This window comes from Montipora foliosa, chromosome 9 (assembly GCF_036669935.1).
Source record: "Montipora foliosa isolate CH-2021 chromosome 9, ASM3666993v2, whole genome shotgun sequence".
NCBI lineage: Eukaryota > Metazoa > Cnidaria > Anthozoa > Scleractinia > Acroporidae > Montipora > Montipora foliosa.
In genome coordinates this window covers 31946968-31970341 of record NC_090877.1, presented here as the reverse complement: position 1 = coordinate 31970341, position 23374 = coordinate 31946968, and the positions used below count along the sequence as shown (strand labels likewise).

The window sequence follows — 23374 nt, the reverse complement described above, 5'->3', positions numbered from 1 at the left end:
TTCTTTAGTTAAATTGTTCCATAATCGCTTAATAATACCATAGGCAAATATGAGTACTAGTCTGATAAGTATTTTAGTTTGTCAGATTATTTTAGACTTAAGTTTAAAACAGTGATTTGATCTTCAAGGTCTGAAATTACAACTGTATGAGCCAAAAGGAAAGCTTGTTATGGATCTAGGCCATTCAGTCCTTTAATTATCTGATAACATTCAGTCAGTGATGCAAATGTTCTCTTTCTTCCGATGTTGGTCATTTCAGCAATGTTAATCGATCTTCATACGACACAGCTTTACCATTGACTCCCAAAGCACATCTTGAAGCTCATCTTTGAACTTTTTCTGGGATATCAATATATCTTTCTTCAGGTGTGGTGATCATACCGGGAACAGTATTCTAATTAAAAATAGGACATACTCGGCTTTTGCAAAGCTTGGAGAATAAATCCAGTTTTTAGAACCAACAGTTCGTTTAAATAAATCCAAGAATACCATTAGCTTTGTTTGCACACTTTGTGACTTGTAATCTCCAGGACAGATCAGATGAGGTCTATTTTCCAAGGTCTTTTTAACGTCAGACACAGCTTTCACTTACTGCAGCGTAAGTGATAACTTCATAGGGCTTCAGGTGTTGTTCTTCTTAGAAATTCTCATCCCTTCACATTTCTCAGTATTAAGTTTTAGTTGCCAATCATCACTCCAGCAGATGAGAGAATTAAGGTTGTTCTTTAATTCCTATTAAAGGCTAAATTATAGGGATGTGCGGCTGCATGGATGGGATTTTCACAACTGGATTGACCTATAATAAGGTTGCATTTTCAACAGAGTTCTTAACAGAGTTCCTGACGAGTTAGGACAGGGATTTTGGGGGTAAGAAATTCTGGCCTAGTGGGGTTTAAAAAATTGAAAGATTCACAGTAAAAAAAAAGTTGTTACAGAAAGAACTGTTAGTAGCGCTGTAGCGGGTAAAATACATGTGTGACTGAACCATGTACATTTGCAAGTCACACTCAAGTTTCTTATCTGCCTAATGCACATGCAAGTCTTTCTTGATTAAATTCGAAGAAATATCTTAAAATTCATTTAGGAGCAATCATTTAAACTTGCAGGACCTTTTTGATTTGCTGCAATGACTTCATGAGCCACTGTGTCCTTGGTAATTTACATCACAACTTAACTTTGTTTCCCAACAGTCACATTACCCTAAACCTTTTAACCAATCAGAATACTGCTCATTTTAAAATCTGGAGTTCTGTAACCTTTCACCTGTTGGCCTTTCTTAATGTCACCATGTGTAAGTTCTTCAGCTGATATCTGTCAAACAGATAAAACAACTTATTATTCAGAATATTGTGGATTGTGGTTTTGTAGTGATTGATCTTCTGTTTGGTGTCTTGGCACAGTAAAAGCCAATTTTGTTATTCATGCATTTTAGAGTACTTTTTTGGTCTGTTACAAACTGCAAGAGTTTCCATAAGATATAAATTGTATCTATTTGAACACCTATTATAGCTGCAGCCATAAACTTATTGCATCTTGTACATGTATTAGCTGAGTTTGGCAGTCTTCATAATTTATTCTCATAATTTGTGACACTTTACATGTGTATCTCAGTGATTTAAAATATAGAATAACGGAAGTAGTAGTTACTTAATGGTTAAATTGTTTTGGTTGCTCTTGTTACAATTTTTGGGAGACCTGTTACTGTATTGTTCGTCTGGTCTTTGCTTTCTTCATCAGAGTGTTTCAAAGTCGATTTCCAAAAATACAGTAAGTTCTGAGGTGGTAATTCTGTTTCTCACATAATCATGATTCTGTATGAATGAGAGAAGAACCTTGTGAATGAACAAGTTTTAATTTTCGAAACAATTTTGTAGGTGATGTAAACTGATGAACATGTACAATATACATGTACATTTACCATTGCTCAACAACTTCATTAGCACTTTTAAGATCACACAATGACAAATAGAGTATACATACTTTTCTGGCAATCATTCTTATCAGTGCTAACGAAATTCATGACAGAGGATAACATTCTTCCTCTTTTACTTTGTCTTGGTGAAGGTCACTTAACTTTAATATTTCAATATTATTATACAATACAATTCCATGCATTTCTTCTATTTTTAAAATGCTGATAATTTCAAAAGATCAGCTCACTGGAATCAAATGTGTTGGCATTGATAGAGTGTAACAGAAGCAATTAAAATATAATTAGAAATATAAGTTTTCATCATACTGTAAGGCAGAGAAGTTATTGATGGTATAATTACATGTATTCTGGAGTTAATACAAAATTGGGGTTTCTTACGTGACAAAAATGTGGTCAGTTGACCTCCCTCTCTGTAGTCAATTTTGGTGAAAAGCTCAATCTGTTGCAATCTGATATGCTGAAATTCTGTTCCTTATTTCATTTGTCTGCTCTTCCTCCAAACAGCTGGAAATTAACATTTTAGGCTTGATTGTGTTCCTTGATCTTCAATCAAGCATTTTAAACTCAAATTTTCCATCTCAAATGCATTTCTAACTTGGAAAAATAAACCATGATCTTAATTGTCACTCACAGGAGAGAATCACATTATTGGATGATACCAAACAAAGATTCTCCTTGACAATACTTTTTTGTTATGAGAGATCTGGGAAGAGTGGAAACAAGAGATAAGCTAGAAAACCAATGAATTTATGACAAAGATTGCAAGCATTCCACAGGCAAACAAATCAGTTTGCTAACAGACACCTCGGCTGCTGCTCTGAAAGGTTGCTGTCTTCTGGTCCTCTGTTCCCTGTATTCTAATCTGCTGTCTTCCTCATAGAAGTGGTGTTTCATTTTGGGACATCTGTGTTACTTGTGGTTGCATCTGTGACTTAAAGCCAACAGATTCTAAAAAATGGAGGTAATGGGAATAGTTTTGGTCTATCAGTATGAAATTCTTTGATGCTGTTGAGTTTGAATGCAGTGGAGGCCACAAACCAGGGTCACTCCCATGATGTGTTCTGTTTTCTTATTCTTTTCCATAGTTTTGCAGATGAATTTTATGGTGGGATTTCTGAATTGGTTTTTTTGTAGTGTTGAGGTGTTTTGTTATTCATCACAGAAATTGTACTGAAAAGTTCAAATTAATTTTGTTCTGGATGCCTTAATAATGTCCAGCAGGCCATCTATTTAGTGCATGTGGACCTAGTTTCTGGTAGTGTGATCTGTTTGTAAGGTTGTTATTTCACAATGCTTTGTGCATGATTTTGTTCAAGGAAATGCTTTTTGTGTGGTACTTGCTGTGTTTAGAAGAACTGTCTTGCATTTTATTTATCAATTACTGAAGGCTGCTATTATGGCCACTGTGAGATGTTGTCCCTGTACATGTGTGTAGCAAGGAGCTCTTGTGGGATAATTATCATAAATCTGCTTGACTAAAGCATGCTTTTAAGATGAATCTCACAGGCATGTTTCTCTTTAGGCTTTGTTGTTGACACATTTTTAAACAAAATAATGTCATGTTTGGCTTTTGTCTCTACTGCTGTTCATGATGTTGCAATAGTTGGCTTATCGATCCTAAAGAGATTTTAAAGGCTGGTTGGAGTTTAAGAAAGTGACAGAGTTGCATTTTGAATTTTCATTTATCTGCTTTTCTGTGATTTCAAGGTTATAGTCAGTCACTTATGAACTCTGAATTCACTGTCTGTCAACCTATGTTATGTTTTTAATCTGTCAACTTCCCAACATAGTTAGTGATCTGTTCTCACCAATATGATATTGGAGTGCTTTTAGTCTCCAGTAGGTGCAGTGGTCCAGTTAATTTGGACATGTTAATGGACTGCTGAAGACATTTTCTCTCAAACATTAAAATTTACAGTAGACTACTTTCTCTATATATGGTCATAGTATTTGATTCATTGGATTTAACTAATTCATTCCTGTAATGAAATGATTGGAGGTCATGTTTGGCTTTGACCCCACCTCGTTGCATTTTTTGAATTCCTTCAATTTTTGCATGAATTGAGGCTTTAAAACCCCAAACAAGGTTTCAAGATTGTTAGAAATCTTATAATGTCATGCGACATACTAGTAAAATCAGTAGAGAAGATTTACAGTGTATCCCTGTAACTTTTTGTTATTAAAGTAGTGTGTAAAATCTATTGTACAGTAAATGCAATCATGCTTGTGTGTTGCATTACTTTAGATACAAAATTATCTTGCAAAGCTGTTCTTAATTTAATTATTTAAAAATAACTCGTTAGCTGTTCACTAGCTCAAGTTCTTTGTTTGATTTTCTGCTCTAGTCTAATATTCAACAAGACAACTATTGATTGTACAGTACACAGCTTCCCCTTTATTGCATTTTGCAGCAGCAGATGTCAAATTAAAGACAATACTTGTTCTAGATAGTAGTCTCTTCTACACTTTTGAAACACTTGTGAAAAGAATTTTTAATTATAAATCCTGTGTTTAAGTCTTGAATATCTTGTAAACATTACTTTGGACCATTCCAATTTTATTTTATGTTATTTTATTTTTGAAGCAACCAATTACATTAAATGCAATGTAGAAAGATCGAACTTTTCAATGTAAATGTAATTTTCTTGAGAACCTGCTGTGAAAGTTAAGTACGTGTAACTTGTTTGGTCTTTTTTTTTCACGACTTGTTGGAGAAGTTACACTGTAATTTTAACTTTGCCTCAACAAGGTTTTACTGAAAGGAAATCATAAGGACCATTTAAATTCTTAAGTGAAATAATTATTTCATCGAATTATGATTTATCAGGTGATTTCAAATTCATGATCAACTGGGTCTCCATACACCCCTGCTCTTAAGTTTGTCAAACAACCAGTCTGTTTTTACGCGAATTGCATATATTGACCAGTTGTTATTAATCACAGGATGAGGCAACAAAGCGAAGGGAGCAGCGCAGGAGAGAGCGTGAAGCACGACGTGCAGAAAGGGATGCAGAGGATGCTGCAGATGAGGAGAAACGAAAAAAGGAAAGGGAAGAACGCCGCAGAAAGAGAGATACTCCAAGAGGTATAAAAGAGTGGTCAGAGTATTAATGTGCATGAGACTTCATAAGATTATGCTTTCAGACATGTGTCAACAACTCAAACTAGGATCCCTGCATGTTCATGTGCCAAAGTTACATCAATAATTTTATGCTCTTGGCATCTGTTTCGTAGAGTTGCGCTCAGCAGAGCAATACATGCATATGCAGCTATATGCTGCTTTATCGACTGTACATGTAGTTTTGAGAAACCTAATGAAAACACCCAAGACATCTTTTCATGACATGTCCAGTAAAGTTTCATCATCATTTTTATTAGGTAACCTTTTCATGTGCAAAACATTAATGTTTAAGAGCATCTTTTTGTAACCAAGTTTTAACTTGTAGAATTTGGCTGTTTTTTTCCCTCAGTGACCTTGCATTTCATAAAGAACTAACATTGAATGTTCACATAAACATAACATTATACAGTAGTACTAATATACACTATTGTTATATTACATGTACATAATTCATAATAGACATACATGTACATAGACATAAATATACATACATACATGTATACAGATGAGCCAGCAGAGGAAAGTGCATCAGCCCGTCGCCGCCGTGAACGAGGTTAGCTTGCTTTCCTTATTTATAAGACCTATTGATCAAATTTGAGGGTGGCGTGTTAGGTGTACGTGAGTTTCACACTGTAAGTGACAAATTTGAATATTGCTAAAGTAGTCCTTCCCTCAAGGTTCCTCATGAGGTAGGGTCATGAAAAGTGAGGAAATCTTTCTTCCAGTTGTATATAAATAATACTCTTACATTCTTTATGTCTTTTTACAGTGTCTTCATCATTGTTGAAGATGTCATACCGTAAAGACGCATGTATAAGATGCACCTTTTTTCTTAAGTTTTTAGCCAAAAATCGTGGGTGTGGCTTTTACACGAGACCATTGCTCTCAGAGGGAGTAAACTGGCTTGTAGGGTCACAAATTGAACTGAAAACCTTCAGTAACTAAAGATCAAACATATGGAACCTTGTTCTTGATCACTATTTTCTCCACTACATGTACATGCAAGAAAGTACTATTCGGGAGATCTCGCGAGGCAAATGGCCGACCGTTTCATTGCCCTTCAATACTTTCACGGCATTTTTGTCCATGGGGTCATTAAACTCTCATTTAGCAACAAGTTTTTCTCCAATCGATGGCTCCCATACGTCCCAATAAACATGATATCCACGCACAGGTGATGCAAAAGCAAACGTTTCCATGTCCAGACTTCCCTTGTTCAATGACTGTGTGGTTACCAAGCAAACGTTTTGCATCATTCTTCTGCACTGTGCTTCTTTCATGCAAATTCTATCGTTTTCATTTCAACTGTGGGCTTCAGCAATGAAGACAACTGTTGTCAGTCACAGGGAATAGGGAAATTGATTAAAAAGAAGCTTTTAGAAGGTATTTTCAGGGTTGATTAACTTATTACTGTTGATGCAATTACACAACATTGGATTTCGTCAAGTTTATTGCTAACATCTGCAAACAAACAACAAACGTTTTTACAAGAGTGCTTTTTTGGAGTTCTTATTTTTTTCAAAAATCATGCTTGAAAGTTGGGGGTGCGGCTTATACACGAGTCTTTACGGTATACTTATATACATTAACATATACAGTTAAAGTCCTAATTTGTACATTTTATATGAAGTATCTAAGTTCTTCCATCTGTCCACTTATTAAACATCAGCATAATAGCAGAGATTTGGTAGATTAAAAGCAAAAATGAAACCAACTGTCGTAAACATCTTGTTCAAGGTGAACATACACTTTTAATCTTTCTTTTTCACGAGGTGGGGTGTTTTATTGCATCAATGAATTCTCAGCTTTGCTTCCAAGTTCATCAATTCTTTGATTGTACTCACATGATAAGACGGCCATGTTGATACCTAAACAATAGGAAAATGTAGCACAGATTATGCTTATTATAAATTATAGAGTCAAATTCCCAAAAGACTTTTTTGCTATTGTTCTTTCCATCAACATGGCCATGTTGACATCATGGGCAATTACAGAATGTGATTTGTTACAGCACACTTTAATCATGTTTTTTTTTTCCTGGGGCAGGTGATTTTCCTTAATTCTGGGTGATTTTTATGCTAGTTGACTGAGGGATTTTTCTCTTGGGGATGTGTTTAGCTGAGTATTGCTAAAATCCACTGATGAATACAGATAAGGCACCCTTTCATCAAAATATTGGCAACACTGTTGTCTTTGACACCAGTTATTGTCTCTATTGAAAACAAACTTGTTTTTGATTATTGAGGTCAGAGTAGTTTTTTATGTTCAAGGGTCAACCCCTTATGTCTAGGGAAAGAATTTTACATGTCCAAGATGTAACCTGATTTCATGATTTTTTCTTCAGAAGAAGAAGAGAAGAAGAAGGCCGAGGAGGAGGCAGCGATGAAAAGAGAGGAGGAAAGAAAACAAGAGGAAGAAAGGAAAAGGGAACAAGAAAAGCGCCGTCGTGAACAGGAGGAGGAAGAGGAAAGGCGTAGAATGGAAGAACAAAAAAATAGAATGAATCATGATCATGTGGATGCAGTTGACGAGGACGAAGAAGAAGAAGAGGAGGAAGAAGAGGAAGAAGAGGAAGAGACAGTCATTGACAGATTTAGTCCACAAAAGAAACGTAAGTATTGCCACACAGTATTCCATGACATCAAGGTATATTAGTAGTGCTAACCAGGCGATCTGGTGACTTAATTTGGAGGACTGGGAAGAAAAATGTTAACGCTGTATCCTACAACCGTGTGCGGCCTTAGGTTTTGTTTCCAAATTTCCTGCAGTATTTCCATCGCCAAAACTCAGCAAATCATTCCGTGTCTCCCACATTTCCTGTTACTGAACGAACATTCAAGTGGAAACTGTCGAGATCTAACCTAGCCTCTGCTATGTTGAATTTGGAAATAACATTCAAGGCCACACACAGTTGTGGAATACAGCAGTAAAATTTTTCGCCCCCATCCTCCGAATTATGTCACCAGATCACCTGGAATACATGTAGTTTTAACTGAATTGCATGGGGTCTGATGATTTTTCTCAAAAGAGACAATAGTTCTTCTTTCATTTGAAGCTTAAAATACATGTACATACATGTATGAAAGGAATACACCTGTAAGGTCATTTTCATTGAAGTTTTTAAAGCGACCATGTTCTTACAACTGCTCTTTCATTTTCAAACAAATGGAATCATGTTCTTGTGTAGTAGGTTTTTTGTGTTTAAAACTTATTTCACAACATGAGTGGCTTGCCCCAAAAAGGTTCTTGAGGCGGTATAGTGTGTTTCCAGTGGTGAAGGATCACAACAACGTCGATCCTTTCATCAGGGAAGCGTTTTGATATTTGAGTAATAGTATTGTGTATTGAAGGGTGTTCCGGTATCTGCCAGCCCCAAGTTATTCCCATGGCAAAAGTACAGCCTCTGAAATTCAGTTTTTAAGCATCAAACTGTACCTTTCAAAAGGTTCAGTGTCCCAGTATCTTTTTTTCAAATTTTAAAAACCAATAAATTCCCTTACCATTGTTAGCTTCACCCTCATCGTCATCAGTATCATCATCATCATCACCCCACCTACCCCTCCCTGCTTTGTTGGATGCTCACCGACTGAGCCCACCATTTGTTCATCTCTCTCCTCCTTTTGTTTTTGACAGAGGCTATTCTTGAGGGACTGGCGGCTGAATTACGCCGGATAGTTGAAGAACGAGAAGCTAAGAACGTTCCTGCTTCGCAACAGGAGCTTGATGAGCTTGATCTTAAGCTGCGCTCTCTTCGAACACAACTCCGCAAAGCTGAAGAAGCTTGTAATGTGCTTGCAAAACAGAAAAGAGAACTTGAAGACAAGATCACCAAGAATAACAATGATGTAGGTCGACTATAATACACACAAAAAAAGTATGGTCCCAAGTTTTTGTTATGAAGCAACCTAAAATACAGTTCTCTGATATCAGGTCAACAGGCTGCGTGGTGAAGTGAAGAATACAGAGGAAGAAAATCAGCGATTAATCAAAGAGGGAAAGTAAGTTGCATCATGAAAATGCTAACTCGCAAGTTTACTGCAGCTGTCACAATTGACTACAATGTACCATGAGAAAACAAGTCATTTAGTTTACTGTTCGCATATGATGCATAAACTTTTGGACTAATATATAGGCAAGCCAAAAGCGGCGTTCCTTAATTATTATTTATTTATATTATTGTTATCATTATTATTGTCATTGTCATTATCATTGTCATTGTCATTGTTATTGTTGTCATTGTTATTATTATTATTATTATTATTATTATTATTGTTATCATTATTATTGTCATTGTTATTGTTATTATTATTATTATTATTATTATTATTGTTATCATTATTATTGTCATTGTTATTGTTATTATTATTATTATTATTATTATAGTTATCATTGTCATTGTCATTGTTATTGTCATTGTCATTGTTATTGTCATTGTTATTGTTATTGTTTTTTTATTATTATTATTATTATTATTATTATTAAAGTTTATTTGTGTTTTGGTTTCAGATATTAATTTTTAATAGTAACTACAATCTTGGACAGAATAAAATGGAACAGCAAACCCCTATCCCCCCCAAAGCAAGGATGAAGCCGCGCAAAAGCCAAAACACACCATTTTCCCATCCTTGATTTGGGGGGGAGGAGGGTTTCAAATTTCCCATCTATTTTGTCCAAGATTGTAGTGTGCTTACCATACGACCAGTCCGGCCTGCTTATTACACCTCATAGCTATAAATTAGTCTCCGGTGCTCGTTTCGCCGTTTTACATCTCGTGCTTCTGCTTGCTCTTCTCTATAATTTCCTCTCTTCATTCTGGTTCTTTCTTGTTCTCTGTCTCGTTGTTTGTCAGTGATTAAATTTCGTCTGTTCAGTTTCTCGTGCTCTCAGTCGCTTTCTTTCACATCGGGCATTGTTTACTCGTCGCCTGCTTTCTGGTTTTTTTCTCTCTCACTTTCTCTTCTTTCCTCGTTGTACGGCATATAATTAAAAAAATAGCTCGCTTCTTGCTTGTTTTACCATCAAATGCAGTACGTAGGCAGGCCATACAATTCCCGCCAAAAAACGCGGGTTCTAGCAGCGAGACATTTCGCTAGGCCTAGAAATTTACCTCTTTTTTTCCGAAATAATCACATAATATGAATAAAATGCGGGATTCTTGTGACCTGTGGTCAAGTTGCATGCAGACACATTCAAACTCATTCAAAATGTTGAGCTTCCTATGCTTCCAGACCTTACAGTGATGCTAACAAGGCATGGTGGGGACGTAACTTTCAGTTTTCTAAAACTCCCATTTGACCCCAAAAAACCCTTTAAAAATCCGGATTTTTTTATCTAGGTCTACATTTCGCGTATTGGCGTACATGACGTACGGACGGATGGTGGTACGGTGACGTCATAACCAAACCAAAATTTCTCGTTTGTTTTGTTAACCATGGTGCCTCGCGCGCGCCTTCGGCTTCTTTTTCAAGCACGTGAAATTTCAATGAAAACCACTTAGCTATTATTTGAAACGCGGCCTAAGAAATTGTCTGCCGCCTTTTTCATTTGTACCGTTAAGGTGGAAGTGCAACTCTAGGAAATCGTTGCGTTTTTTGAAAAACATCTTGGGTTTGTTTTTCACTAGTCCTTTTTGTCATTTTCGTTGTACAGGAAAGTGGCACCACAGAGAACAGTGGTAAGTTCAAGGCTGATAATAGACTGCGAGCAGTCCCTTCATAAATCAGTCGAGCGGTCCGCTTTTCTGAGGCAGTCGTGTTTTGTCACGCAAACAAATAAAATGACCGAGGGAGGCTCGGGAAGAGAAGTGTAAGAAGGGACTGCATCCGACTGCCTCAGAATTAGGTGCTTTTCTGGACATAAGTGAGAAAAGCGAGCCGCTTGACTGATTTATGAAGGCAAGGAGGGATTACGTTTTTTCCAACGTTTGCCGTGTAGCACTTATATTTGAAGAGACTTAACTGATTAGAGTGTAATGTGAAGTGCTAAGTATCTACCCCATTAGAACCATGTGAGCGTTAGCCCTACTGATGGAAATGGGCCCACACAAGCACAGAGAAAAACTCTGACCAGGGAAATTAGCACTTCACATTACACTCTAATCAGTGAAGTCTGATTTATGAACGGACTGCTCGCAGTCTAGGCTGATAATCGTTGAATAACTTCTATGTTACGCGAAACACTTTATTTGACACGGAACGTTTTCAGCAAAGCAGTCTTTTTTGTGTACATCAAGTCGCTTAAGGGTGGTTCACACGAGCGACGCAAACGCAAACTCAGGGAAATTCACACGTCGAACGCAAACGGAAGCGCATTGTAATACGCACGCGCAATAGACCTTTTTACCGATACGGCGGCCATTTTGATTTCTATTGTTTCGAAAGACATTATGGGATGCCCATAATGGCTATTCGAAACAATAGAAATCAAAATGGCCGCCGTATCGGTAAAAAGGTCTATTGAGTACATGTATCATCCCAAGATGGCGGACGAAGTCAACCCGAGAGGCTGGAAACGATATTTTTCACCTTGCGTTTGCGTTTGCGTTACACTGGTTCACACGTAAAAAATTCAAACGGAAGCGCAAGAAAATGGATTTTTTTCCATTTCTTGCGTCCGTGCTTGCGTTTGCGTTATGGTAGTTCGTACATGTATTTGCTTGCGTTTGAGTTGAGCTTGCATCGCTTGTGTGGACCAGCCTTTAGAGTTGACGCCAGTTTACAGATAAATCCTTTTAGAATTACCCAGTACGCATGACATCAACTTAGCATACACAATGTGCAGTTTAGTTTTTCGTAAGATAACACAGGTTCCCGTCCGGTTTGGCGGGTTCAATATGTGGATGAATGGCTATCTGTAAATACCCCGTGCTGCCGGTATTCCTTTGGAAGTCCGGCTACCGAAGTGGTAGTCATCCTTCACACCTCCTACCTTTGCAATCGTATGTGGACAATATGGGCTGAGTTCAGTCAATGTCAACCTAGCATGAGGGTTTTTCTCCGAGATATACGATTTTTTTTCCCGTCAATTATCGTCACCGGCCCTGCAAATTTCATGTGACCGTGTTTCTGTTTTGCGTATAGCGCCTGCCAGAAATCCCTGAAATAAGCCATAGGCCCAGTTTGTTCGAGCTGCGCGGCCTTCCGTAGTTCATTCAAGATTTAGGAGGCTGTGAATATCGTGGCCAATTATCGAATTGAAAAGTGGTTGAAGGCTTCAGATTTGACTAAGATTACGAGTTACCAATTGTGCGCTTGATGTCAGTACGAAGACATCTTTAGTGAACGTGCTTCTTCCCGCAGTTCAATTGCATGTTTCATTTGAAGAGCCGGCTCTATAAATGTACGTCCCCTGTGGATTTACCACGAACTCACAAAAATGACCAGCTCATAGTTGGCGCGACTGCACCTACATGTATGTCTCAGAGGTAATGGGTTCGAATCCTGTTAAAGCCTGGAGTTTTCAGGCTTTCCTTAGGTTACTGGTGGAGTAACGTTCGAAACTACGATGGTCAAAAATCCTAACAATTTTTTGCAACATTTTTTTTCTGCACTGTCCACGCATAATTAATTCTCGACCTCGTAATCAAATGTGAGCTGTGTTGATCTTGTTCATTAATTCATTTCGACTTTCTTTTTCGTTTACATGTCATTACTCGAATAACAGAAAAAGACCCTTCCACCAAAGGTATGTGATTATGGTCTAGAACTTTCACTTTGTATTCAGCAAAAAGCGAGACCCTTTAGGGCAACAAACCTTTTTACTTGCATCACTAACCGCCATTAGCATTAAGCAATGTATAACATGGAAGACTAACAAAGAACTGTGTGTTGTTATTCCCAATAGAAAGGCAACTTCGTGAACGTGGTTCGTAAAGCGCAAGCCGCAGCATGGGAAGAGAAGTTTATGGCGATGAAAGCCAAACAAAAGGAATCCAATAAGGTTTGTTTGGTTTCATGTCGTTTCGTTGTTGTCCGAATGCCTTTCAGATGTATTTGCATAGCCGGACCGTCCACCATGAACTCTGATACACCTCTCGGCGTCATGTATGGGTTGAGTTTGTTGGTTCTCTACTCTGCACCGAGAGGTTTTCTCCGGGTACTCCGGTTTCCCTTCTCCTCAAAAATCAACATTTGACTTGACTTGCGTTAATTGTTGATTCCAGTTTATAGTGTCCCCAGTTAGTGCTCCAGCGCTAGAACGACTAGACACTGAAATAAAGTTCCTTATAAAGTTCCGTTCCTTGCCGTGAAAGATCGGGAGACAAGTCAAAATAAAGATGGCGATGAGTGCCTGGCCAGTCCACCCAAACAAATACCCAGACCCCGCGCGAAGAATGAGCACTTAGTCTCCCGCTCTTTTCACATGTGGTGAATGGCCCTAATAGACCAATTTCGATATATTAAAATTCAGTCTAAAACAAAAGGCATCGTCGCAAGGCTCTGGGGAATAAACTCATACAAACCCTTACATTTATTCCCCAGAGCCTCGAGATGATATCTTTTGTTTTCGACTGAATTTTAATATATCGAAATTGGTCTATTACGGCTTTGAAAGCTGCGAGCAAGCAGATTTCGTAAACTTTCTTTTAACCGATGTCGCGGCGTCGATACGTCATTATTTACTAATATAGGGTTTTTTTACCTTAAGAAACGTACCAGCGTGTTCTCGATTGTTCATAAATTTCAGCTTTTCGTCTTCATTATGCGTCATATGGGGGTGACTTGCGAAAACGTTGCTAAATGAAAAAGCCGAGGTAATGGGAAGTCGACAGAAAGGGTTGACCATTGGGAAAGTATCCACTTGCCTCTGACGCAGGGCTAACGCTCGAAATGTCAGCTTTCGATTTCTTTACTTTGGTCAATTTACCATATCAGCACTGTTACACGGCTGCTGATAAACCCATTTCAGTGTTTCACTCCCCCACCGACGCAGCACCCGGCACAGTTTCTTTAAGAACTAAACCCCGTTAACTTCGTTTAGCTTGCTGCTTGCTTCAAAAACGTTCATTTCATGTAAGCGTTTAGAAGAATTAAGGGGAGAGGATTCTTTTGTAATGCAAAGGCTGAAAAGAGATCTGACGCTAGTTTTATCTGTTGTTATTTGTAGATGAGCGAGGAGCTTATGAGCAAAATGAACCGTGTAAAGCGCACAGACAGCCCACTGTTAACCGGACTGAAGAAAGACAAAAAGGCTAAGAAGAAGGATGACACTGATGCCGCACCTGCCTGGACCAAAAGTCAACTGAAGAAGGGTGGATCAAAACCATCATGGGGAGAGGACAAGAAAGAAAGGGGCGAAAAGAAACCTGACTGGTCGGGAAGAGTCGCTCTCAAGAAGACAGAGAAGAAAGATATCGGAGATCTTGGAGGAGAAAGCAAGCGCCAGGATTGGCGAGAAGGCCTGAAGAAAGCTCCCAAAAGCCCTGGTGGCGAAGGACAAGAAGGAGGCGATCCTGAATGGAAAGGAGTCAACCTTCACAAAGTGCCGAGAAACGACGACGAAGATTAAACTATATGGACTGGTCTAGGATACACAATGTAGTAGTTTGCTATGAAAACAAATCTTTTGAACGATTTTTAAAAAGCCAATTTTCCAGGCTGCTTTGTAAGCGTTTTTTGTTAGCCCAGAATTCAAGTTTGCACATTTAAATGGAGTAAAAATTACAGAACTTATTGATAAAGTTTTTTTTGTTTTCTTCCGGAGCGGGTATTTCAACCCCCTTTGTTCTACAATGGAGTTTTTATTCTGAAATGAAATAGTTGAGATCGCTATTTAAAACCGGCTTTTGACTAGCACAAGAATCTGGCACTGCACTCCGAAGTCTCTTTATACCGTGCATATATGTTTTTCGCCGGGCACGACCCGGTGAATTTTTCGTGTGTATTCTGGAATGTCGAGCCCATCTCTCCACTCCAAATATTGTTACTTTGCCACGCCGTTTTGGAGTGCCGTGCCAATTTTGTCTTTCGTCTTTACAGGAAGCCATTTTATGTTAGCACCGTCGGCACTTATATTATCAGGGAGCCCTGCCGGACATAGTGTTTGGTCTTCGTGTTTGTTGAACCGTTTCTGCGACTAGATAACACGCCGTAACTTATTAACGAAGGAGATCGTTAAATGATGGGGGAAAGAGGTCATGATTTTTCAACTCAAGAAAAGATGTGTGCTCTTTCACTCCTTCATTTTAGCTAGAGTAAACGAACACTTTCTGGGAAAAAGATTCATCTTAATAGTAACGGCGGCTGTATTTCGATTCTTCTTAGTTTTGTATTGCACAGAGGGGAAACATCCTGGGAACCTTCAATAAATCAAGAGAATTGCTAGTCATTTTTGTACTTGGTATTTCTATAAGCTCTATTGAAATCTGAATTATGTTTTATAATGATATCTTTCCAAAAAAAAGGGCTGTAGTTATATCGTAATTGTATGGTTATGTCGTTTGTATTTCGTTTTGTTGTAATTCATTAAAGTTAGTTTTCTAGCAGTTAATTGTTTATTGTCAGGACGATTAGTGTTCCGTAAATTACTTGTTAGTGGTAAAATCTTGACCGTGAACCGTAAAACGTTTCTGGAATAATGACTTGTCTTTCCTCAAGGTGGAAACATCTGTCAATTTTTTTGGCATATATATATATTTTTTTTGCATAGTACCAAAAGAAAATCCGCTTTTCATTTTTGGTAATGTTTAGCAGCATGAGCTCATTAACTGGGGAGCCTCCCCTTTCCTGATTAGAGCTTTTTATAGAACGCCTCCCTTGGAAGATGCAGCATGCCCACTGTTGTAAAAGCCAATCAAAACAGAGCTATCTCAGCGTCAAGGGAGTTGAGGTACGTTTCGCGGGAAAACCTGTCCCTAAAAATAAATTTACTCGGGAAAGGGTTCACTCAAGAAATAATTAGTGGAGATAGAGGCTGCGTCGATGCGCTCCTGTAAGCATCTAACTTGAGCCATGCGCGGAAATTCTCTTTCCTTGCGTTTGCATTTGAATTTGCTTTTGCATTTGCGTCGTATGTGTGAACTGAAGCTTTACAGAACGAAATTTTTCGAAATGAGCATACTCAGAACGGAAAACTCTAAGCTGTAGGTCACTAATACTACGACATCTACTATCCAACTTTCTTCTCCTTAAAATATGTTAAATATGTTTTCCGTGTACCTATTACAAGTACCCCATTAAAAACGGGAACACTGTGCTCGTTCAAGAGAAAAGAGCCATTCCATGACAGATTAAGCTTGGCGTCAATGAAAATCCTCCATTTTATCGATGTGCGCGAGCTAATGCGCTTGCCAATGACGCAAGAAGTTAGACGCAGTAGGGTTGCGCAGTGCAAAACAGGGATTCACTTTAACGTCGTTTTTGGGACCAGAACGGCAACGAAATGTACCACAGTGTAAAAAGCACGGGCGAAGCGGGAACAGCCATTCACCGAGAAAGGCGATCCTGAAATCCATAATAAAGCTTTCGATTCTGAAAATGATCGGTGCAAGAAACTAGACCAAAGAATTCGAAGCATTTTTGAGCCTATTCGAATCGACCAATCAGTGCAACACGACCGTTGGTTGGGTTTGTAACTGCCAAGGGTCGCGTTGCACTGTTCGGTCCATTCGAATAGACTCAAATGCTTAATTCGAATTCCTTTGGTACTGGTTTCTTGCACCTATCATGTTCAGGAAGCTTTATTATGGATTTCAGGATCGCCTTTTTCGGTAAATTTTCGAAAGATGAAGCTCAAATTCGGCGAAGGCTTGGGACATCCCTAGTTGATCGGATGCTGGTGTTTTTAAGGTGACAATTTCACTGGTCTGGCGTCACTTCCAGCTTGAACAAGACGAGGACACCGGCCGGCGGCTTGCTTCTTGACTCGCTAACCGCGGTGGAGAAAAGTCTCACATGGTGACGCTTAAAACAGGTCGGAACGACCTAAAAAACATAAAACAGGACTAAGTTTACACTTTGTTTGATCTTCCATTGAATTCTTTGCTTTCAAACTTTATTGCCGAGCAAATCGCAACCGCCGTAATATTCTTCTTTATTGATCCTTTTACAGATACACCAACAGAGGGTGATCTGCCTGTAGTTTATATTTTAAAACCTCTTAAAGGAAACCTCCACTCCAACTAATGAATAATTTTAAACCTAACAAAATAATGTTTGCAATCAAATTTGCACGACAATTTTCTCCGAAAAAGTGATTGGGTAAAAAAAAAAATGAACTTTAGAATCCCGACTTGAACAATTTTGTTTTTTTCGGTTGCCCTTATTGTTCTCACAGAAAGAGCTTTTGTTTTGAAACAATAGGACAACCACGACACGTCGCAATTATTCAAGATGGCGGCGCACGGGAAATTTGAAAATCAACTCAAGAGTTTTTTTAAATTCATTTGTTTTAGATACAAATGCTTCATTGGAAAAAGTTTTGAAATTTTGATTGTAAACATTGTGTTCCGTGGTTTGAAGTTATTTTCTTGTTTTAGTGGAGGTTCCCCTTAATTTTGTTGTGGTGACTGTCGGTCAGTGGCCTAAAACAATCTCAATAGACACACATTACAATTTATGCTGCAATGTGCAATTATTGGTGAACGAACAAAAGGAGCTAATGAGAGATCATTTGTTTTCGTCCAACATCATGGTGGCCATGACGTAACGTGAAGGTTTGCATCTGACGCCAGAGCGGCCATGTTGGTGAAAGAAAAATGCAGTAAAATTTACTCTATTATTAGAGCGGTTTTCAATTGAGTGTCGAAAGTAATTAGCGAATTGCTTTGGTTTTGCATTACTTCACTCAGTGATTGGTTCAAAGTTTTCGCGCCACGTTTTCAACCAATCAGAAGTGAAACCAAAACCAATGGTGGCTCGCGCGTGCACATTTTCCCGCGCTTTGTGTCGGCTACGTGTTATTACCTCGAGTTTTGATTGGTTTACTGGATTGTCTCCGTCGTTTTTGATTGGCCAAAGTAATTACTTTGGTTTTGGTTTTACGACACTCATTTGAAAACCGCTCTATACAAAACTTATACCAACATAGCCGTCTCATGACCTGGATGCAAACCAAGAATATCATCAGCGGTGTAATTGGCAAAGAATTCCTTTAACGGGTAGTAAACACTGCAAGTCAATAAAAGGCTGTTTAGAGTTTCGCAGGTACCCGGTGTATCTTGCGACCAAGAAATCAGTCAAATTGAAAGAAAGCTTGGCTTCAAGGAGAGCGTGCTCCATGACAAGGCTTCTTGTTAGCTATCAATCCCGGACAGCCCGGCAAGAGATAATAGTGATGTGCCTTAAAACGATCATCGATGTAATAACTTCACAAATGGATGGTGTTTTATTATGATGAGAAAGATTTGTCGCGTGGTTGGTAGGGTATTGCGTCGCCGATTATTGCTTTTTGCTTTGTTTTTAATTCCTGTTGTCATGCTTCGACAAGTCTTGTTACACAGATCCCTCTTTGAGATATTTTCTGTCTTTAATATTGGTCTTAAAAAACCAAAAGCGAGAAATACAGTTTTACCCAGTCCATTTACAGCCAATGCTGATTTCGGAAAGGACTGGGAAAGATCACTTTTCATGAGACAAAGGCATATGATCAGACCTACGAACAAGTATGCAAGTTTTGACGTCACTACCACCCGCAACATGCTTAATGCGAAAACTGATAATTTCGTGGGAAATTCGATAGAAAGCAAAGGCGTGAACGTTCATGTATGGAGAGGGTTATGTTGTTCCAAAGTTAACAGTTTAAGACAATACCCTCTTTTTCCCGCATTGCCAAAGGAGAGCTCATTCCGTCACACAATAAACTCTGGACCCTTGGGAACATGGTACGGACAACGAATAATTGGCTACATTCATCCACAGCGCACTGGAGAGTATGTGTTTTACTTAGATGCGCATGTTTCCGCTGAGTTCTGGCTCAGCAGGGGACAAAACATCAATGATGTTGAGATTGTGGCAAAGGTCGCAAAGGAAAGTGGAAAGAATGCCTTTACGTCGCTCATTGGTCAAACGTCCAGAAAGCTGTATTTGAAAAAGGATCGGAAATATTTCTTTGATGTGCTTCACGTGATGAATGGTGGACTGATGCGTCGTGATCACGTGAACATAACGTGGAAAATTCCCGGAAGTGATAACTTTACGGAACTTAACGAAGTGTTTCTATCGCCTGTTTTAAATGTGAGTAAGCCTTCGTATTTAATCCACTCGCTTTTGAAAGTTCGCAGTGTTTTGGACACAGTAGTCAATGATGCTGACGCTGGGGAGGATGACGAGGAATATGAAATTAATGAAACTCCTGAAAGAAAGAACAGACTTTCAGAAGAATTCTTATCCTACTTTGGAGAGGACTTTGACGTGAAAAGTGAATACAACAGCAATTATTTGGCGCATCTTTTGGATACATCAGAAAAGCTTCTGTCTTCTCTTCAAGGTTGTCCCTCTGAACCCACCAATGATACCGTGAAACCGATGAAGCGATTTGAGGGAGTCTGGAAAACGCATTTTAGCTCTGTGTTCCCGGATGACGGAACTAAAGAGTTGGCGTGCATCGGTAACAAGCGAAGAGAGGATTGCAAAGGAAATGATGTTCTCAAGGAGCAAGAGGTTCTCACCATTTTGCAGGCGCTTACGAAGAATATTAATGAGGGATATCCAGGGTAGAAATTTAAAGCTTTCTTTATCTAAAGCAACCCCTTTTTAGTGTAGCTTTATAATGCGAGTTACCTCAAGTAGCCCAAATACATAAATGCGATTGCTCTCTATATATATTTAACTTTACTGTATACCCTGAATCAACGTCTACCTAGACAATACTTGCATCTGCAGATGGCTCGGTCGGTTGGTAGGGTATCCGATCGTACTTTCGTAGGGGAGATCCCGGGTTCAAAACCCCGGTCGGACCAACTCTCGGGGTCTTAAAAATAACTAAGGATAAAGTGATGCTTTTGTCATTTCTTTTGGAAATAGTTAGACTTTCAAGTCTTCTCGGATAAGGACGATAAACCGTAGACTCCGTCTCACAGCCCTTCGTGTTAATTGTGGGACGTTAAAGAATCTCATACACTATTCGCCAAGAGTAGGGAGAAGACCGCGGGTGTTGGTGGTCTATCTCTCAGAGAATTGTACACCGCTATGAGATGGGTATGTGATATGTCACTTTGATTTCAGAAAATATGCCTTTAAATCTATCATCCACGTCGAGAAGAGCCATGATGCTAAACAAGGAAATCGATATTTGGTTGAGCTCGTGTTCCGAGATAAAGTTCGGAACAAACTTGTGAGACTGTCAGACTTTATTCACACATTAAGTACCAGCTCACTCCTTTGTAAACCAACAACAATCTCATGGAAAAGAAACGTAACCATTAATGTTGTTTTAACGGTGAAAAATCAAGGAGAATGGTTGCAACACTTTATAAACGAAATGTCCAGGATATGTGCAGAGACAAATGATCAAAATGTGAACATTATCATAGTGGATTACGGCAACAAGGATCTGGACATTGACAAAGCTTTGAAAGGGTAGGCAAATTTCCACTTGACTTACATGGAGTCTCGTATCTGTTGGGTAATTGATTTGAGACAGTGAAGTCGCAATGACGTCGAAATTATTGCCTTACGAGTCTGTTTTTCGTCTTCTGACTTCATTCCCACTTTGTTGTCTCCTTCCATTTTAAAATTTTGTCATCCATAAATTTTTTGACAGAAGTCTTCTGAAAAGCTACAGGATTCTTAGACGTTCAGGTGCATTTCACAAGACCGAAGCTATCCAATCAGCTGTGAGAACCATTTTTGATCCACATAGTATTATCCTGTTGTTCGACCTGCATCTTCTTACGCCGAAAAATCTGTTCCAAGCTGTAAGAAAGGTAAATTAAGGGTATTGTTAACAATGGCCTATTTTAAAATTTGCCAAATGAAAATTTTAGTCGCAAGAAACTTGAAGCTACCGCCTGATTTATTAATTATTGACAACATTGCATTATATCGGATATCATAACTTGGGGTAGATGAAAGTGGCATGAAGGAGGTACTTTATGGCCTGCAAGGCTTGCGATAATAATAAAGAGATTTAACATACGGCAAACAGAAAACGACAGGCCACTTCATGTCAAAAGAGCTTGAAAATTCTCTTCTTCCAACTAACCTCGTTTTCGGCCGAGAGTTAGGTCCCTTTTGCGCAGACACCACGCACTTCTAATTTCCTTGAACGGGTATAGGATGCAGCTCCATTGTATTTGGGATTAGTATCCATTGTTTTCGTTGTATATTTTTTATGTCCATTATTTTCTGAGCCAACCACAAGAGCTCTTGCAACACCCTCGTCTGACCCAAAATAGGATTCTCAGCGACTCTCTCGCAGATACTAAAATCCCTGTAGCTGCACAGGTTAATCATTTTACTTCGATTTTATCCGATCCGTAACAATGATTCCTTTGTATATCGGAGGAATTTGTTTGTGCTTGGAAAGAATCCTACGCAGCCTTTAAGTTGTGAACAAGGTAGAGCCAGGATCTCTAGTAGATTTATTTATAGAACGCCTCCCTTGAGAGATTCAGCACGCCCACTGTTGTAAAAGGCAATCAAAACAAAGCTATTTAAGCCTCAAGGGAAATATGATAATTTTTGCGGAAAAAACCTGTTCCTCAAAATAAATTTACTCGGGAAAGGGTTGACTCAAGGAATAATTAGTGAATATAGAGGTTTCCCTTGACCACATTTAATAGAGAGGACTGGTTCTGAAGCTCGGCAGACATTAAAGGAGCAAACAAAGATGCCAAGATTTAGGTTGGAAAGTCCACGACCGTGCACAATCTTTTGGTTTGCCCTCATACACTATGCATGAATTACGTAACCAACACGTTTCTATCGGTTAGTTCCCCAGTCAAGGCCAAAAAAGAGAACAAAAACCTACAACAAAGAAATCTGTCGAGTTTCATAACCATTCCCCTCTATTAACTATGCCTTGACAAGCTCCTGGTAGAGCCCAATACTTAGCTAATACTAATCAGTTCGCTCTTTCTGTTGCCTTTGTTGCCATGAACAGCACACTTTGGAAGGAAGAAGGACGTTCAATCCCGTCCTCTTCAGATTAACCTTTTGTGGGAGACCAAGGACAAAAACAACACAAGCGAGAGGCTTCTGGGAAACCTTTGGCTTTGGAATATTTAGTAAGGCGCTTAATTCATTCCCAGGCTTCAACTGTTATACCTCTTGTAGTGTAACTTACCCAGATACGTGAAAGGAAAATCGCTTTCTTCTTGAAATTGTGTTTTAATTAAAAAATGATAAAGACGTTGCCTGCAAATAGTTCATTTACGTTCAAATCGGTTGAAAATACAATCCAAAAACTCATCTTCTCCATAATTAATGCAGTTTTGTCTTGTCGATCGTTTTAATTTGCTTGCAGGTATATTCAAGTCAGACTGGGACAAATTTGGAGGAATGAATGTTGAGGCCTTTCAGCACAAGTGGGGCGGGGAGGACTGGGACTTGATTGACAGGGTCCTGTCGGTCGGCTTGGAGGTTGAAAGATTGCGCATGCCCGGATTTTATCACTTTTACCATTCAAAGAAGGGCATGTGGGACGACAGTACCTAGGGACCTTATGAGAAATAAGGCCTTTCTGGCATATTTTGAGTCAGAAACGCTCCGAAAGAGATGGTCTTCTCATTTTTTTATTCAATATACTATTTCTTTCAGAAACATTTCCGAAAAAAACATTTTTTTCGAAACGAACTAGTTTAATTCCATTTATTCCACTGCTACAATTGTTTCAAATTGGTTGTTATTAGGGGATTATGATCCTACCGTAGAGATAAGAAAAACCCTGCTGGTTGTTTAGAATAAAATGAAAAATAAGTGGGCGTTCAATATGCTAATTCACGCTTTTTAAGAGTTCCAATGCAATTAAACGCTTTACCAAATAAATAAAATTCATGGATGTATCATGTTTCAACGCTTCAGTTAATTTAGCGACATCAAATGACATATTTCTCATTTCCCGGATAAGTATCACTGATAGCGACACAACGTTCGTGTCCGGCGGTCGATCTACCAAACTTTGGTAAGTATATGATATTCAGTTAAGGTTAATGCATGAAAACAATCCTAGAAATAAATACAGGAATAAATTTGACGTATAGACTACGTTTTTTCTATGCCATCTACGGCATTATGATTTTTATGTTATTACACATCAAATGTGTTTGAGTTTTCTTTTTTTTGTTAAATTTTGGAGGATAGTTCACTCACGAATCACATCCTAGTATTTTCCCGGGCTCTTTAACATTTAATTTAAACGAAAATATCAGTTTAATATTAAAA

At 38.6% G+C, this 23374-nt stretch overlaps 2 protein-coding genes across 3 annotated transcripts; both read left to right on the top strand.

Annotated features, from left to right (window-relative positions):
- The first annotated feature begins 2638 nt into the window (after positions 1-2638).
- Positions 2639-15537, top strand: LOC137969648 (troponin I-like). 2 transcript variants are annotated; one of them, XM_068815974.1, is made up of 10 exons: positions 2639-2894; positions 4877-5018; positions 5560-5607; positions 7399-7665; positions 8688-8899; positions 8985-9052; positions 10704-10728; positions 12717-12737; positions 12897-12992; positions 14160-15537. In XM_068815974.1, exons 1-10 carry the CDS (start codon positions 2889-2891, stop codon positions 14559-14561), a joined length of 1287 nt encoding a protein of 428 aa, XP_068672075.1. In that variant the 5' UTR covers positions 2639-2888; the 3' UTR covers positions 14562-15537. The 2 variants fall into 2 exon arrangements, with proteins under 2 accessions (XP_068672075.1, XP_068672076.1); XM_068815975.1 differs by lacking the exon at positions 5560-5607 and having other exon boundaries at positions 2687-2894.
- Positions 15538-18306: 2769 nt separating this feature from the next.
- Positions 18307-22944, top strand: LOC137969646 (beta-1,4-N-acetylgalactosaminyltransferase 3-like). Its single transcript, XM_068815969.1, has 5 exons — positions 18307-19704; positions 20216-20569; positions 20754-20916; positions 22095-22218; positions 22458-22944. Exons 1-5 carry the CDS (start codon positions 18383-18385, stop codon positions 22646-22648), a joined length of 2154 nt encoding a protein of 717 aa, XP_068672070.1. The 5' UTR covers positions 18307-18382; the 3' UTR covers positions 22649-22944.
- Positions 22945-23374: the final 430 nt, after the last annotated feature.

Excerpts from the sequence above, each read along its gene's own strand:
- LOC137969648 (XM_068815974.1), top strand. Across the intron at positions 7,666-8,687 it reads ATTTAGTCCACAAAAGAAAC|AGGCTATTCTTGAGGGACTG; the intron begins GTAAGTATTGCC and ends TGTTTTTGACAG. Across the intron at positions 9,053-10,703 it reads CGATTAATCAAAGAGGGAAA|GAAAGTGGCACCACAGAGAA; the intron begins GTAAGTTGCATC and ends TTCGTTGTACAG.
- LOC137969646 (XM_068815969.1), top strand. The coding sequence starts at position 18,383 with ATGATGAGAAAGATTTGTCGCGTGGTTGGTAGGGTATTGCGTCGCCGA. Across the intron at positions 20,917-22,094 it reads TGTTCCAAGCTGTAAGAAAG|CACACTTTGGAAGGAAGAAG; the intron begins GTAAATTAAGGG and ends TGCCATGAACAG. Across the intron at positions 22,219-22,457 it reads CTTTGGCTTTGGAATATTTA|GTATATTCAAGTCAGACTGG; the intron begins GTAAGGCGCTTA and ends ATTTGCTTGCAG.